The sequence below is a fragment of the Botryllus schlosseri genome, chromosome 11, assembly GCF_051294905.1.
Source record: "Botryllus schlosseri isolate E-star chromosome 11, Bs_hap1, whole genome shotgun sequence".
Lineage (NCBI taxonomy): Eukaryota > Metazoa > Chordata > Ascidiacea > Stolidobranchia > Styelidae > Botryllus > Botryllus schlosseri.
The window spans coordinates 1,915,639-1,934,007 of NC_137246.1; the positions used below are offsets into that span (position 1 = coordinate 1,915,639).

Sequence of the window (18,369 nt, forward strand, 5' to 3'; positions counted from 1 at the left end):
TCTAATCGATTTCTTTGTGAAAGAACTATTACTTTTTATTTGTACAAGGACTATGAAATGAGCTGAATATTCGAGAACAAGGAAGATATGTTATACCAGTTACGTGATAGCACAAACGTCTGATTTTCAAATGCCATTGCCCATTATTACGTCAGAGATAGCCTATTAGCTTTGCTAGTCATTGCGTGCCACAGTAAATAGATATTCGATGTACGTACATTATTGTGATTGTAAGAACAGCCGCTGTGCTGTTTATCAGCTTATCAACACGTCTCACACGCCATAGTACCCCGCAGCAGGATAATTAATCACCAATTTGCCTAGTTTAAAATAGTAACTTGTGCATTAATGTTTGGTTATGCTTAGTCAAACGCAGTTTGACCGTTGCTGATTGGCAAGCAGTAGGATTATGTAGTACGTACGTTCACCGGAGAAAGATTTAAAGTTTTATACTCGTCAAATAAAACGAAGCATTAAACATCAACAGCTGCTGATACACATCATAACCGAGCCGTTTCTCGTAACGGCAGCTTGCAGTATATATCTGTATTGAGTTCAAGGCAGAGTTTTATGTTCTCTGCATCTTCTTCTCGTATGACTCTACTGCCGTCATAGCCATGGAATTATATATCATGTTAGCGTGGGATATACCTAGAATCAGAACCAAAACAACAATTCGTCCCCCAGTCCAAACGTTGGTCTTTGGCCCCCATTGGGTGGTATTTTCAAGTTGAAGACTGAATGTCGTCAATAACATTGGTGATAGCATTATATTAATATTAATTTTTAATCCTCTCTCTGCCCCCGATAGTCAGATTTACGTCTGGTATCTTGTTATAATTACTTTAGTGTATGTTGTTAATTCAAGGCCTCCGGTCTGTTATATAACCAAAAGATATTGTTGTATCCCAAACGTAGCAGACTAAAAGAAAAAACTTTTGTGAGACGCACACACAAATTGTCATGTCTTTAATGTTCTGTGGGTGCCCGGGAGTGGCATTTGCATTGTGGATTCAGATTGGAAGGACCAGACTATTAGTCACGACCACCCAGCATGGCTATTGACAATGGGAACATATCCTAAGTTTCGGCCAAGGTCTTTCTTTAGTAGCACACTTCGTGAAGTCGCGTGTTGGTCGAAACTGCATGTCTTTTGGTGCGTCGTGGCACGGTATTGACTGGAACCTAAATACCCATTACTATAAATTAGGGGTGCTTTTAGAACAAAATCAATTTAAAGCAAACATGTTTAAAAGAAGGCCCTTGTTTAAAACATGTTTTTTATTGATTCTTTTTTTAAGCACGAATGCGGATTGACATTGACAATTGAAAATATAGGGGAAATATAGCTCATTTTACGAAATATCTTTAATATAATTGTTGAACCGACTATTTTGAGGGGTTCCAACCCTCCTATATCGATGTATGTCGGCTACATCGGGTGGCAATTGTCCATAGGCTCATACAACATGTTTTTTCGAAAGCATTTACACAATTATGGCATAATTTTACAACTTGAAAAAACACAATTTTCAAGTTATTTAAATCCTTCAAAAATACTCTATGATTTATGTAGGTTTACGAAATACTTTTGAGTCTGCTTCGAGCTCGCTCCCCGCCCCATTGGAAAATGTGGGATGGGCACTGGTCAGTCATGAACCTGGCAAGAATGCAAATCGCTGGGTGCGATAAATCGTCCACTGTAAAAATGTGCAATATGTACATTATGACGTAACAAGCAAATGAAAGGAAGTTAAAGTTAAAGGAAGTTTGTTATCTCATTAGGCGTTTTCAGCGCAATCCATATATTGTCTTCCAATAAAAATTCTAACATGCAAAATAAATGTAATCGTGAGTAATCGTGATTACTTTTCCAATGTAATCGTAATCGTATTCGACTACTTCCCGATTTTGCTGTAATCGTAATCGTAATCGCGTCATTCAGAAGTAATCGTAATCGCAATCGATTACATTCATGAAGTAATCACCCCATGTCTGCTACCAGCTGACACCAGCATGTATGGCAAAATGAGCGTTGAGGTAACTCTCGACAGTAAATCCTTTTCCATAAACTTTACATTCATGACTTTTGGCGTCAGTATGCATTGGAATATCAATTGATTACCTTGATTCTTCTCAAAATGCCCACTAAGCTAAATATATAGTTTCTCGAAAGACTTGCCTAGACATTGATCTAAATAAAAGTATCGGTAAATTTTGATATGATTTTTTTGGCAGAACTGGCTGTAACATACAATCATGGTGGTGGCATCAAATTTCAACTTGATATCATCCCAATATAGCGATACATTGATAAATTGCCAAAATTATATGGTAGAGTTTCATGCTAGAATGGCCATGGAGAAGGACATCAGTATAAATATAAAATGAAATTCGAATAAAATAGTGATACATATACTTAAAAGTAAACACAACGAATGTTAGAATATACAAATAGAGAAGCATGTTGCCAATTAACGAAAAGCGTGTTTCTAATTAACGAGAGTCGTCTGCAAAGCACGCGATCTCTTGCTGAGTTGGTTTACCGTTTGTACGCGAGCAAAATTACGTCGCTGATTGCTACAAGCGTGCGCGGCAATCCTTGACACAAGAGGCTATGTGTGCAAGCTATAATCGCTTGTGTAATCAGTCACATCTCCAACAGGTCTGGTGCGCCCGACATAACCGTTGGCCTGGGCAATCGCATCTGTAATTGTAATAGGGCACATGCGCAAGATGTCATGTGTCACTAGCCTGAACTATCGCGTCGCCGACCTCACAGGCTTTGGCTACAATCTACTCTCGTTTAGAGACAATGCCGTTAACTGTATTATGATTAGCGAACATTATGTTATGATTGTTCGCCAGTGACATCGCAAAACAGAACAACATCGAATACTAACCGCAACTATTCATGTACTCATGTACTGCGAATGCAGGTTGCGTACTATACATGGGTACAGGCTTTTTCCCAGAATATACACGTCATTTTAAGGGTGTGTATTATACATGGGGGTGCACCCGGAAAATTACGGTATACCAATTTCTGTGGCATAGTTATGACTAACGCAGCATCACCGGCATGGTGAGACGAGAGACTGAGAAGGCGAGATGTAAAGGCAGTGCCGTCAAACTTAATTTGGGTTAGGGATTCAAACTTTTTATTCGCATGTGAGCCGAACCTGTTAAAATCCTTGCATTAGTTTTGAAATGGGATGATCCACTTCCAAATTAAAAATAGTAATGTCTCTGTTCTCAAAGCATCGGTGTTCGCAAACAGCGCAAATAGCAAAAATACGATGACAGGCTGATTGAATACAGTTATTACCGGTAAGAGGCACTAACTTGGTGGCCAAAGAGAGCATATAAACATAGTTTTTGTTCAGCTATTATATTATCTTTGTAACTTGCATACAGCGGTTGTTCCGACGCGGCACCGACGTCAATCTGTGGCGCTTTGTTAGGTGTAGGATCCTATCTGCTATACACTAAATCTGGCAATGAGGACTAGGCAAACGTTACGTATCAAATCTCTTTTGTTCCTAAATACAAGCAGTCCAAAGGAATATACGGAACAGTTGTTTAGAATAGGAAGATACGTAAATGGCGAGATTACTTGCGCGTCCGATAACAGTCAAAATAGAGAATGAAACAACAGCAACAGTGATATATAAAGATAAACGAGAACAGACGGCGCAACAATTAAATTAACCAATCATCAAATCAAACAGAACAATTAGGAGTTATCGATGAGAAAAACATGACTCGTCAAAACAGCGGGTTTTGGTTTTCCATTGGCGTTTCCTTCACCATGAGAAATAACCTTTGGTACTATTTTCCAGGAAACCACGACCGGAGTTTGAACTTTTTGCTTTCTCAAAATTTTGTGACAGTATGTAAAGCAGTGATGTCAAAATCGATTTGGGTTGTCTTCCGGAATCGAAACTTTTGATCGCATACGGCCTGGACCAGTCAAATTATCTGGACAGAGTATAAACTATTTTGCTTTCTCAAAATGTGATGATGATGTGGTCAGTTGTTACTAATAGTGAATAGAGTCAAATTGCCACTTTACCGTATGATGATTATAATGCGACATTTGTTCAACACTTCCAGTCAGGATTGATGATTTACGTAAAAGTATTATTCATTAAAATTGTCAAATTCGAAATAAATTTGCTAGATCATAAACACATTATTTCATTTACTCAGAATTGGTGCGACATATGCATGTGACATCTGTTCATTGTTTAACACTTCCTATCATGAAGGAGTACCGTAATTTTCCGTGTATAATGCGCAAAATTTTACCGACTTTTCGACCTAAAATAGGGGGGGTGTATTATACATGGGTACAGCAAGCCTTGTTCGACAGTGACATCGCAAAACAGAACAACATCGTGTGCTAAAACACAACTATTCATGTACTGCGAATGCAGGGTGCGTACAATGAATGGTACAGGCTTTTTCCCAGAATTTACACGCCATTTTAGAGTGCGTATTATACATGGTGGCGCACTATATTCGGAAAATTGCGGTATTAACGTAAAAGTATTATTAATTGAAAATGTCAAGTTTGAAAGAAATCAGTGAGATTTGAAACACGTTTTTTCATTTACTCTAAATTGCTTAGCAGGCCACCTGGTACACAGGTCACAAACCAGTCCTCAGAAGACTCGCAGTTAACAAGATTACAACTATGAGCAGATCAAACAGAATACCAGGCTCTAATTAGCGACTTTGAAGGTACTAGAATCAGATTGTTTAAAATCACAATTATAAACATCAAGGCCAAATCACGCTACCAAATTGTCAACTTGAATCTGAAAGATGTGGAACAGTCACCAGCAATCAAAAACTTATCAGATCTCGAGCTGGAAAATCGAAGGTCATCACCATTAAGGTTTCAATCATCCTTGGCACAACCAGACAGTGGAAAGAGACGTTAAAATGGTGACCGAAGCATCTGCCCATGTGTCGAGATCTAAACTTAGAGATGACCTCATCAGACAAAACCTGAAGTCTCGAAAGCAGATCAGATCCTTTAATACGTAAAAAAGATTTGTGCAGACTGATACTCTGGCAGTGAAACGATCTTCGAAATATATCTTTTTTCAATATAGAATTGATGTTTTTGTGTTATCAATATGGATTTGGAATTTATGTGCTTTCAATATGGAGTTGTCAGTCATAGGATCAATCACTACACACTTTTGGCATCATATCCACTGCTTTAGTGCCTGATTTTACCTAAGAACAGACAAAAATCAATATATTGCTTGTAACGTTTCTGTTCAATTTTAAGACAAAGTTCTGTGGAAGTGATATAGAAACCCAAAATCAGCTTTCTAGCATAAGCGGTCATCAATATATAGCAAATTAGCTATTTTTGGCTCGTTCGGTGAAATTACATGACCACTAGCGGGTGCACGAGCCCAAAATTATTATAGAAATTATTTTTTTGATATTTGGCACCACATATCAAGTGTCCGTTTTGAAATTCTAAATTTTCTATTTTTCACTCCACCCTAATGTGCCATATGTTTGACATATCTGATCTTATGTCAGCTGTTGAGTGAGAGAGACGAAGACTGCACAAAACTAACTGTGACAAAGAAAATACAGTAATTAAATGGGTACTGCACTTTTAGTCAGTGGTACTCAACCACTGGGCCACAACATATATTAGAATTTATTATCTGAATTCCAAAATGCGGAAAGGTGGCCACTTGTATATTATTTTGAAAATTGAAATTTCAGATTATAAATTGTGTGCGAAGTTTGGAATGTATATTTCTGCATTGAGATTCCGTGGTCTATTTTGGGCGTATGTCACAATCGTGCAAGTGTTCATTGAAACTGCTTGAAAGTAGCCTACGGCTAAGTTATATGTGAAAGCTGCGGAAGAGTTTTATAGAAACGTCGTTAAAATAAAACATTGCAATTAATCGATACAAACTGTATGATAGAGTTTGAACAACAGCATCTCATTGCTTTCAAGGGATACCGAACAGGCGAACAATCACTATCAAGTTGGAGGAATTCAACGGGAATTCGCGAGCTCTGCCTTGCGTAAACTCCAACAGAATCAGCAGCAATAAATGAAGCTAAAAATGGAACATTTGAGCTGCATACATTTGTCTTAATTAAAATTAGGGTTCATTTTAATTTTCGAAGTTTTACCGGTCCTCAAGGTCTAACAGGTTGAGAAACACCGCTCTAAATTTGATATTGTTGATCTAGAGCAGTGGTACGCATACCACTATTGGTAAGAGAGAGGTTTTAAGGTGGTATAAGTATCCAAAGAATGCTGTGAGTCAGATTGTGGATCCCCTGCGTAAGAAACAGTTGCAATTATTTCATTAAATGGTGCTTACTTGCTATATATTGGTGTTGCGGTATGGTAGTAACAGGAATAACCAATAAACACTGGTACATTCAAGTAAGATAAGCAATTCGGGTGGTACGTCATGTAGCGAGAAACAACTTAGTGGTACGCCGTGTGCTAAAAACAAATTAGGGGTAGGTGATGGGAAAACATTTTTTCGAGAAACACTGATCTACAGGTGAAATAATTCACAAGTGGTCATGTGGCCTCGAGGTCGGTAGTCATTACCCCCCATCGCTTCCTGACATGTTGCCAAATGTTGCCACTCATCTGTTCACTGTTGTACAATGTACATCCCCTAATCGTACTACCACGTCTCTAGGAGTTACGTCGAAAATGTGAGGTTGTGGGTCACAGCATTAAACACAGTATCATCCTTTACGATACAATGAAAAAAATATTCAGACGATTCAATTTTGCAGCTCTCAAATACACGTTAATCATTTTGGCGAAAAATCTTCAGAGCATCTTCAATGTACAAAGGGCTCTCACTATAAAAAGTGGTAGACTGCCTCTTTGATTTCGACACGTTGTGCGCTGCAGGATGCAATGCCTAGTTTGAAACATTTTGTGGAAAATGCCGCGAGCTAGCGTGACGGGAGTGTTTTAATGGGGAATTGGCGATCTAAAAGTATGCGCAATACATTTGACATGAATTATAATGAACCACTGAATTCATGGAAACACGCTGCAAACAACGCCGGTACAGGCCTATATTCGCACGCTGCACAACGAAAAATTTCGCAATGAAACTCTTGGTTATATAGAACTATTGTTCTACCATATAATCGTCAATCATATGCTCCTACTACACCATCTACTACGACGTAATTTTTCTTCAGCACCCTGTCAACTTCCAAATCGTTCCCTTGGTGAAAAACCCCTGGCTTACACGGAAGTGATGTTAATGTATCATAATATCCAACGATGGGCTAAAAAGTCATTTGGTTTTGGCGATTTGACGGTTGTGGCCAAATCACATCTGTTCTTTTCCCCAGCATATATGTCCAGTCGTAAAATTAATAGTTCATAGGAATTACTAAAACAAACTCGAACAATGGCTGCAGTGAAAAATACAAGAATAGAAAGTTTGTAAAATGCGAGAAACTGATGCTTGTCAAGAGCTTCCATAATTTTCCTATCATGGTTGACTGAAAACAAAGTCCTGAAATTAAATGCGTTAAAATGAAACATGAATCTAGAAAACGAAATAACTCAGATTACACGGGCAAGTGTTGCATGAGCGAAATCACGTATTTCAACAGAAAGACATAACAAAATCAGGTCATTTGCAGCACAACGTCATGAGAAGCATGTAGCAACAAATCATCTGCGTTACTGCTGATGGTGAATTTCTCATTTTTTAAATATTTATTTTTGGATTGCGGCAAGGACAATTTGCAAAATTGGCTATGTAAGTGGTTACTAAAACACAAAGAAATACTTGCAGTTGTATTGTATGGAAGACGAATGTGCTGTACAGCAGCGTTGTACAAACTTTTTTTTCAGATCCCGGGATTCACTGATTTAATTGTTAGGTTGCCTAAAAAACACAGCACAATAAATTGGCTCAATTCTAACCTGTTGAAGCCGACAAATACCCGAACAAAATTCTATAATTCATAATAATATTTTTTTATTCCAAATTTTCTGTCAAACCTATGAAAATTTCTGAGTTACCAGAATGAACGATGCATAATAATTTTAGCTTGCTTCCAACCGGTAGAAGCGAAGAAATAGCTTTGACGGTGGGAAATCCCAGAAATATTAATGAAAACTAAAATATCCTTCAGTTACTATGGGATGGAATTGGACTAAATTTGTTTCCATCGTTTTTGTAGACAACTCAACAATTTCACAGGGTTGACAGTAAAATTTGACAAAACAGTTTAAATTTTTTATAACAATAAATTAGTGCAAAAGTGCACGATATTACAAAGTGGATTTTCTGACAGAATTTGTGAAGCTTTGTGTTTAATGCCAGCTGCCTCTGCAGAATTTAGTGAGGTGAGTACGACTGAATTGTCATTAGAAACGGGTATAGGAATCAGGTGGGAAATAACCATATCATACAAATCCAATTTCACAATAAACATGGATTGCATTATGACATGAGTTTGGCAGATGTATAAAATATCGGATTTCGTGCTAGCTTCAACTAAAATTGTAGCATAAACAGACCGTGTGGTGAATGGTGATGGACGAACATTACGATGGTGCATTGAGATATTGCAACGCGTCACATTGGATTGCAACGCGCCACAATGGTGATTTTAGTAACAAGGACAACAAATAGCGGTAGCGCAAGGAATATCTGAATGCCAAAGATACGATGTACAAGCTACTTTACAATACTTCCACCAGATATCTAACACTCCTAGTTCAACATCATTATTACTGAATGAAGTGTAATAAAGAGTGCTACAATACACACTTACACAGCGATTCAATGCAAGTAGTCTGTACCTGTACACGAGACGAATTACGTACCTTTATGTAAGTATTAACTACGGAAATATTAAGTATTACTCCCCGCACAACCATAAAATGAACATTTACAATGAGAAGCTTACAGTATCATAGACAAAAATGAATGAATAGATTTTAATGCCAGCATGCCTATATCAACATACCTATTCATGGAACAAATAGTAAATTGGTTCCAAAAACACCAGCCAGAATACATATTGTCTGAAATATACTCCTGTTAGTGAATTTCTTCCCCCAAACATATGCAAATTCTCAGATCAATCTTTCGTGTGAAGTAAATACATCCCCACATGCAGCACACCCATGCGTCTACTCTTGGAAGTAAATTTTTCCCACAAATATTGCATTCATGATTTATGATACCAGGATGAGTACCATGATGCTTCACGTGGGATGCTTTCGCAGTGAATCCTTTTCCACAAACATCTCATTTACGGATTTTGATACAATAATGAATATCACAATGCTTCTTCCAATAATATTTTGAAGTAAATCCTTTTCCACAGATATCACATTCGAGGCTTTTGACGCCATAATGGATAACAACATGCCGTTTCAAGTGAGATGTTGAAGTAAATCCCTTTCCACAGATATCACATTCGAGGCTTTTGACGCCATAATGGATAACAACATGCCGTTTCAAGTGAGATGTTGAATTAAATTCCTTTCCACAAACATCGCATTTATGGCATTTCGAACTATGATGCATTAACAGGTGTGTGTTGAGGTTATCTTTCCGTGTGAATCGTCTCCCACAAACATCACATTTGAAGCTTTTGAAGCCAGAATGAATAACAATATGCATCCTCAAGTGAGACATTGAAGTAAATCCTTTCCCACAAATGTCACATATATGGCGATCGACGCCAGCATGCATAGCGATATGTGTGTTGAGATAATCCCGTCGTGAGAATTGTTTGTCACAAACATCGCATTTGTTGCTTTTAACGCCAGCATGAGTATCAAGATGCCTCTTCAAGTGAGATATTGAAATAAATCCTTTTCCACAAATGTCACATTTATGGCTGTTGACGCCAGCATGCATAGCCATGTGTGTGTTGAGATTATCCTTTCGTTTAAATTGTTTGTCACAAATATCACAATTATAACCTTCAGCACCAGCATGAATATCAAGTTGCTTTTTCAAGTTTGGCTTTGAAGTAAATTCTTTTCCACTAACACATTCAAAGCCTTGGACATCAGAATGAATAACAAAATATTTCTGCAAGTTTGATTTCAAAGTTAAACCTTTTCCAAAAACATCACATCCATGACTTTTGACACCAGAATGAATATCAAAATGCCTTTTCATGTTATGTTTTGAAGTAAATTCTTTTCCACAAATATCACATTGATGATCTCTTGTGTGACAATGAAGCCGTCCAATTTGCGAGTCCATGTTTGATAAATATTTCCGAGATAGCAGCAAGTGAAAGAAAAAGGATTCTGTAGTCCAAATTGTCGAGTATGGGATCCGAACGAACAACAGCTATTCTTCTCAAAATGCTCAATTAGCTAATTATGTAAAGTTTCGTATGGGGATACACTAGATATTGAAATGGATAAAACGTTCGTTAAATTCTTCATGTGCAATATGCAATATGCATGAATTTCTATTTATTCGTTGACAAACGGATATATCAATATGAAGGTTTCTGCCAACCAGCAACAGCCGTTTATAGTCAAGGTTTTATCCCTGCCGATAATTTTCGCACTGCACTTTACTCACTCATAAATTGGCGATAACTTGACTAGTTTATATGCAGGGCATGCAGTCAATCTGTATATTGACTCGACTTGGACTCGAGTCATTGCGCATGACTCAGTCCAAGTCACTCGAGTCTCAGACGGCGAAGACCGACATCCCAATGTAATTTCGAAGAATGGTAAAGTAACCACACTGTTGGTATTTCGCCTATTGGTACTGGTGCTTGAAAATGCGACCAGAAACTGTCAAAGGTGAGAGAAATTAGTATTATTGAAATGCGAACCATTCGATGGTTGAAAATGTTGTCCCCCTTTTGCCTAATTACAATTCCAATTACATTTTTATTGAAACCTGACAATCACCACATACAATAATTAGCCTATTCACATGGGTGTGGGCGTTCTATGCATGCCTTGTTAAATAGATAATTCAGCCATGCTAAACCGTTTCCCATACTTCAGTAGCAACAGAAAACTTAGTGAATTACAATACAGGCTAAACTAATGGTTCTTAAACTGTTGGCACGCCCCCCTTGCAAGTCGTGAAACCATCTGAAGGGCGGCGCAAAGTTCCGGTAAACTGGAAAATATTTACGCGCTTGGCGCGATTTACCTCGATTTCATAGTTATTGCTCTGTGTATAGTTAGAATTTCATATTGGAGAATTCTCTCATCAACAGTCATAACCTTACATGTCATCACACTATCTGTTAGGATTGCTAACATGCTGGTTTCATTGTGTGATATGATGATAACGGGGGCACGAAATATTTCACTGTCATATAGGGGGACGTGTCTAAAAAAGTTTGAGAACCACTGGGCTAAACTAAATCCTATTATTTCAAAAAAGAATGAACAGCAACTAAACTCTTCTGAAACCTGTGCTGAACCATTTCCAACACCACGGTCACAGTTTTTTTTAAATCTCTGACCAGCACTGAGGCTTGCTGAAACAATTGCAAAATGAAATTCAAGTTTCCAACCAAGGCTTCATCAAACTCGATAACGCCTTTGTAGGGATGTTATCCAAATCTAACCTCCTATCTTGGCCGAATTTACTGGGACCAGAAACTTTCCGCACCCCAATGTTCATCAAATCAATCCAACATATTTTGACCAAGTGAAAATGTAAATGCGACCTAAAATTTTGTAATTCAAAGTTATCAAGAGCTTCTTTCCTTTTGCATTTATTTCAATTTTACACACCTTATCGGTATCATCCGTATCGATGGCCCCTTACTCATTACATTTCATTTGCCTTAATCAGCTTCGAGTATTCGTTTTGATTACATTTCATTTACTATCTTGTAGCCTATTCGTTGTTAGTCGTTGCCAGTCGCTCAAACTTTTGGTTGTTAATAGTCGCTTAAGATTTTTTCTGTGTTTGTATTGTTCAGTACTCATGATTAGGAATAGTTCGATTATGTTCGAGTTTTTTTAATTAAAGGGCATTTTACGTATCATGAATGAAACATGAATAGCTTGAGATTGTTGCTAATTTCGTTGCTACGGTTGTCGAAGAGCAGCTCTCTACCGAATCGATTATGGTAATTTTCCATGTATCATGCGCTAAATTTTCACGATTTTGTACCCTAAAATTAGGGGGTGCGTATTATACATGGGAACAACACGCTTGAAAAAAATCTCCCTCGGTAAAAAACTTGAATCACACATTTCTTTATGTTCATTTCCAATAGCGCATCCTTTTCAGCCATCGTGCTAAGTAATTTGTACTTCCAGTGTAACGTGATGCCAATTAAAAAGACGTGTGTTGCCAATTAACTAGAGTCGTCTGCACAGTGCACAGCACGTGATCTCCTGTCGAGTAAACACATTGCCGTTTATTGTATAATGATTAGCGATGATTATATCATGATTGTTGAACAGTGACATTGCAACACAGACAACATTGTATACTAAAACACAGCCATTCATGTACTGCGAATGCAGGTTGCGTACTATACACGGGTGCACGCTCTTTCACAGAAATTACATGCTATTTTAAGGGTGCGTCAGCGTATTATACATGGGGACGTACTGTACTTGGAAAATTACTGTACATGTTCAACAGTAATGGTGATTGTAATTGTTTACATGTTGAACAGTACCTTAATTGTAATTGTAATGTTATTGAAACATGCAAGGGAGCAATTGTAATTGTAATTGAACTGAACTAATGTAATTGATCCAACTCTGGTAGGCCTACAACGAAAGATACTTTCCTACATTGTGGGGTAGAAAGTGTCTTTCCTATAATAGCTTACCACGAATGGAGAAAGAACGTTCAGCAGCAGCAGTTGTTGGCTGACAATACTCAAGTTGTGCGTACACTGCTTGCTGGTGACACACGGCATTGCTCCATTTTGACAATAGTGTCTACATCATATTTTTTCATCATGCGCTTCATGATATAAGAACCATGCCATGCTTACGCAGTCTTGCTTTAGTTAGGATATTGCGGTACGTTTGAGCATAACACCATGTCAACCTATTTATTTTATTTGAATGCTTATGATTCACAATAAGCAGACAATGGGCCGTCTACATCGGTAGGCCTATGAAGTAGACTACAAGATGTAAAATGTCAAATGATAAGTTCACCGACAGTGCAAAATTTACGTACAAACGAAACGCAGGTTGTAAAAAAGTTTGACTTCGTTTACAATTTTGACATTTTTTTACATAATTTTGACTTTTTTTTGAATTTTGAATTTTTTTTTGACATGTCAAAAAAAATTGGCCTACTGATTAGATGTGCGCTTTGACGTTTGCTATCATCTGTAGACCCCTAATTCTTGTCTTGGATAACTAGACAATTCTAGTTGACTAATTTCACTAAATGAGGGTGAAATGTCTCTATGCTCCAATTTTAATGATAATCTAATTTATTGTTTTCTTGAAAATGCTTCTTCGTCCGAGGCATTCTGCAGCAAGTTAACAAGAATATCCCTCTCGCGCAGGGAAATCCAGTGGCAAGCTGCAGTCGCCTTGCGCTCTTATTCCACAGTACAGTCATAGTGGTTATTGTGACGAATAATATCCTGCTAGCATAGTAGCTTGTAGTCTACGAACAACATTCTAGTTTTTAAAACTTTACTATAGTACAGCGCCGTGCTGACTAACATGGGTGATGTTCATGGTTACTACAGAAGAAGTAATATTTTCTAAAAGTAGTGCAATTACAACAAGAAATATCATGATCAAAAACGTCATTTCATTTTCAACTATGAGCTGAGAAGGATACCCGACAACACTTTCCAGCGACCAATGAATCGATATTGGGGATAGCTAGAAATATCATCTGAAAAACTATCTCATCCTAAAGATTGATCTTCTGGGCCACTCTATGACGTTTTCTGAGCGTCCTGGTCTTGGCAGTATCTGGGCAATTGCAGGTCAAGGAAATAGGCTTATTGATATCAGCTGACTCCACATCAATGGAATACTGTTGCCATCGCCGAAGCCGTTTCAGCTAGTGCAAAGTAGCGTTGTTGGGCACAGGCGAATAGCTTATTTTGAAACAGCAACAATAATAATTTGAAACTGAAATCAATTTTAGCATTTTAAAATGTTTTATTTCGTGTTCATCCAAAATCACAAAGCAGATCGCCGGACGCGATTGCGGTGACCCCTGGTATAGTACAAAGCGAGACAAGCTTGGTGTACAGGCGTTAATCATTCTCATGGTTATGGGAATGCAATGTGATTTGATATGAACTGGTTTTGATGTGTATACTTCCCATTCACAATTTAGTTCAATTTCAAGTTTTTGCGAATTCAGTAGTTTTAGTTCTAGTCTGATTTGAAAAAAAATGTGTAGCTCTAATTCTAACTTAATTTGGAAAAATTCAATAACGAACACTAATACCGTACACATTTGTACAAGGCAATACAGTTTGACTGACCAAACACACAACAATGCACGTAGGATACGATATGCTAACATAGTTTTCAGTTGGCCTACTGTGTCCGGAGATCTGACTATATAATGCCTATTCATGTCCTATTTCAATAAAAAGCTCTACTGTTATTGACGGAACCAGCTCGGCTGTTGGCTGACTTTAATTGCTTCTTTGTAATTTTTCACCATGCAGCATTGTCAGTAGCAAGTCAATAACGAATTAAGCTATTGTAATATCTCCAACCCCAGAAAAATACCTCGCTAGAATAAGCGCTACAGATCAATTGCGGGTCTTAGGAGGCATGACCGATCTGCAATCAGTGCTCTAGACCAGTACTTTTCAACCTGTGTGACGGTTCGCACCCTGGTTGGAATTGGTGGCAACGTCACGCAGGATTTTCTGTTTAATTCCTTAATTATTCTTTATAGAAAAGCTCTCATCACGCCTAATTTATTTCAAAAAATGGACAGAGATTCCATATAGGGTTCGCACTGGTGCGAATGAAAAAAATTGCAGTGCGAATGACGAAGGTGGCGCGAATAGCGCGAACGAAAATCCTGATTTAGTGCGAATGAAAATCGTGAATAATTGTTAATTTTTTTGTCGTGGAATAATTCAAATAAAGCTAATAAGAAATTCAAGGGCTATGTAACTGCTGTATAGTTGTGACCCAACTTGTTCAACTTACGACGCACCACTAATCGTAGCTCTCACAAGCATAGTAGTGATTTAATATTTAGGCCCTATAATTATTATGTAACCACCAAGTCTGGTTTGGAAGCTGCCGCTACACACACCATGGTGTAGTGGCAGACATACAGTATATCAGCCCGTCTGAGCCCGTGAAAGGTTGGAAAAATGACGTCACCCTTTCGACAAACTGGAGCCTTCAAGACCTCTGTGTCAGCTCTCAAAAACGATTTCTGACAGCAAGCATATTTCACTCGCGAAAAATACGCTGCACTTTGGATAGTGCGGAACAGATTTCAAGACCTGGCCATCCAAGCACGAATCTCAACAACTTGTTTGAACGAGAAGGGTTTTAGTAAAAGAGTTGATATCAAAACGAGCGAACGAGCTATAGCTTCAGCCACATAGTAGCAAATTTTTTGCACATCTGAACAAAATATGTTGTTGGGTATCCTCATCATCTTTTAGTATAACAATTTGGCGCTTCTTCGTTTTACGATCAGAGAGAGCCAGTGTTCCCCCATGACACCAACAAATGTTTCACATGAACACGAACAAAAATTTATAAACGTCAAAATAAATTGTTTTATTTGTGTCTTTGGAGAGACGGATATGTCGAGCATAATCATAGGCCACATGATATACCCATCCAACAGCGGTGTTGTGGTTTCACTCTGGTCTCCAGTAGGAACAATTCGGTGACATCGACTCCAAATTCCGATAAGGCTAAAAAGTGCACACCTAGTAGCCTACCGGTAGTTAATCACAGAAGCAAAAACGTTAATGCGAAACCTTTATATGCAAAGTACATGGATAATATCATATAGTTGCAGAAAATTAGAATCCAAATATCTAGGGCCGCACTGCTGTATCCCTTCTGACTGACTCTGACTGGCCTCCAGAGAAACCTGAACCTCATTTTATTGATAATTCCAAATCCCACGTTTCCAGTTAAATCTCCTGTATTCCTCGCAACGCATACGCAGATCTAACGCTAGATTACGATTAAAACAATAGGGACATAGAAATATGCCAATTTATCTTCGTTAGAGCAACTGGTTTAGTGGTTTATAACTGTAATCATCGTATTTTTGCTAATTCCGTTGTTTACGAATAAAGTTGTTGCTAGAATATAGAACCCCTATGATCCGTAATGTAACGTAATATACTAATTACACAGGCTTGATGATAAAGTATTCGCGTGAAAAACAAGTGCACGGTATACGCATGCGATACTTCATGTAGGCTACATATCAAATCTGATCAGCGGCTTCGCTACATGTCAATAGTTTTCTGTTGACATATGATTCCTACATGGACGCTGCAGTCACCTGCGTGGATCCACTTAATTAGGAAATCAAAACGAATCTTTTACTGACCTATGGCTGCACTAAAACGACGAAAACGATCTACCAGTACAACGCAGCAGCCTAAAACAATATCAGGGTACAATGAAAACACGAGGAAACAATCAGCGTGCGTGCAATCAATGAAGCAACCAGTCATTACAAGTACCGTACTACTCTGCAACCCTGTGACGTTGCGGTGCCGACTCCTGCTTTTGTCGTGATTACAGTATGTTTGACAGCCTGCTACAAGCAAAAGATTTTCCTTCAAGACCATAGGAAACCATTTCAGTTACTTGAGGCTGTAAATCTTTGTCATGGGTAGGCCTATGCTATTCAATCTTACTTGTTATAAGGAGATTTTTCGCTAGTATCACATTAGAAACACTGTGCTGTACAGTGCACAGTACATATCTATCCAAAACCTGGTTACTATCCGAATAAAAAACGACTCATATTTTCGATTGGCAACACCGTCTGCTACGGAACACAGCAAGGTTGACAAGACGGAAATAAGGGCGTGGTCTCCTCCAAATCGGCAAAACCCGTCATCTCTCCATTTTCATAGATTACTGATCATACGAACTGTTCTGATACCCTTAGCATACATGAATGGCTTCGCCATCACCTAATTCGACTTCAACGTGAAAGGGTCTCTCAGTTCAACCTCTCATATTTTCTTTGGAACGCTATGATGGCCGTTCGGTATATACGGCAACTGCCACACCGATCCTACAAATAATCTGTTCGTCATTTACATCAGATGAATGCGAATACGCGAGCATATCTGCTAAGAACCAGAACAGTTCAGAGATGAGTCATTAACAAACACGCAGCATCCATTGTACAACCCTCAAGTAATACAAAAATCACCATTTTAAGCAGATACATCTTGTCAAATTATTACTGGCTTGGTTGCATACCAGTACCAAATGATATGATATCACTCGCCTTATAGCAGTATTCGGCAAGCATATTTAGACGCGACCCCTATCATGGCCAATTGGCCATTCCTCAATTTCTAAGAAAATAATATCGTGATATAGGCCTACATTCGATGCGAACCCATTTTGTCTTCTGATACGGAGAAATGCGTTTGAAGGCATGCTGAATCTATATATAGTGAGAAATACGTAGCATTACAGATGGGTATACCTTCACAAAAGTATTCCAAAATTGTTGTTTTAAATAAGTTTCTATGAACATAATTTTATCACTACGTTTGAACGCGGTTGCGCATTGCGCGTGCATGCTGCGTACGAATTGCCGAAGCCACGGTTTGACTTTTCATAAGCTTACACGGTATCGGTATCCGATACTTTACTTCAATTCGGTAACAATGTTTCGGTTCGGTTCATTAGCAATTTTTATCAGTTCAATACATCACAAAAAATTGCGATGCAACGAGAAAGACAGGATGAAGGTGTCGAAACGACTTGGAGTAGTCTTTGAAACTAGACGCCCACCAGGCCTAGGCGATGTAAAGAGTAGGCAAGCACACTGAATGAAAAGCAAAAGAAGATAGTAGAGAAAAAAGCAAGCGACAAAAATGGGGTGGCATGTCACGGAAGGCGAGATCGATAGGTCAGGTCGTGGTCCGGTAATCTTGAGGGCGGACTAGTATTTATTTAGTAGATATTGCTTGTATTTTTACTTGAATGTGGACAACTGGACATGCTCGTCGACTGTCGGATGGCTGGCGGGATACTGTTCCACACACGTCGGGTCCGTTTCGTTTTCGAAATCCTCTTACTGCCATCACAAACCGTTTGGTAGCCGAAGCTGCTGAAAGTGCTTAGAAGTACATTGGGCCTATAATACGGGGGAAGGCCCCATTCAATACCTT

At 38.4% G+C, this 18,369-nt stretch overlaps 2 protein-coding genes and 1 long non-coding RNA gene across 3 annotated transcripts in view; 1 reads left to right on the top strand and 2 right to left on the bottom strand.

Moving 5' to 3' along the window:
- The window catches only part of LOC145449835 (selenoprotein S-like), a 189,308-nt gene that overhangs the window by 103,024 nt on the left and 67,915 nt on the right, over positions 1 to 18,369 (top strand). The gene's annotated exons all lie outside the window — the stretch shown is intronic.
- The window catches only part of LOC145449844 (uncharacterized), a 97,473-nt gene that overhangs the window by 11,802 nt on the left and 67,302 nt on the right, over positions 1 to 18,369 (bottom strand). The gene's annotated exons all lie outside the window — the stretch shown is intronic.
- LOC145449893 (uncharacterized) lies at positions 7,451 to 15,786 on the bottom strand (the record flags this gene model as incomplete). The annotated part of the gene is made up of 2 exons (XM_080328332.1): positions 7,451 to 10,367; positions 15,736 to 15,786. Coding segments are annotated over 2 exons (1,113 nt in total), but the record flags the coding sequence as incomplete, so codon positions are not given.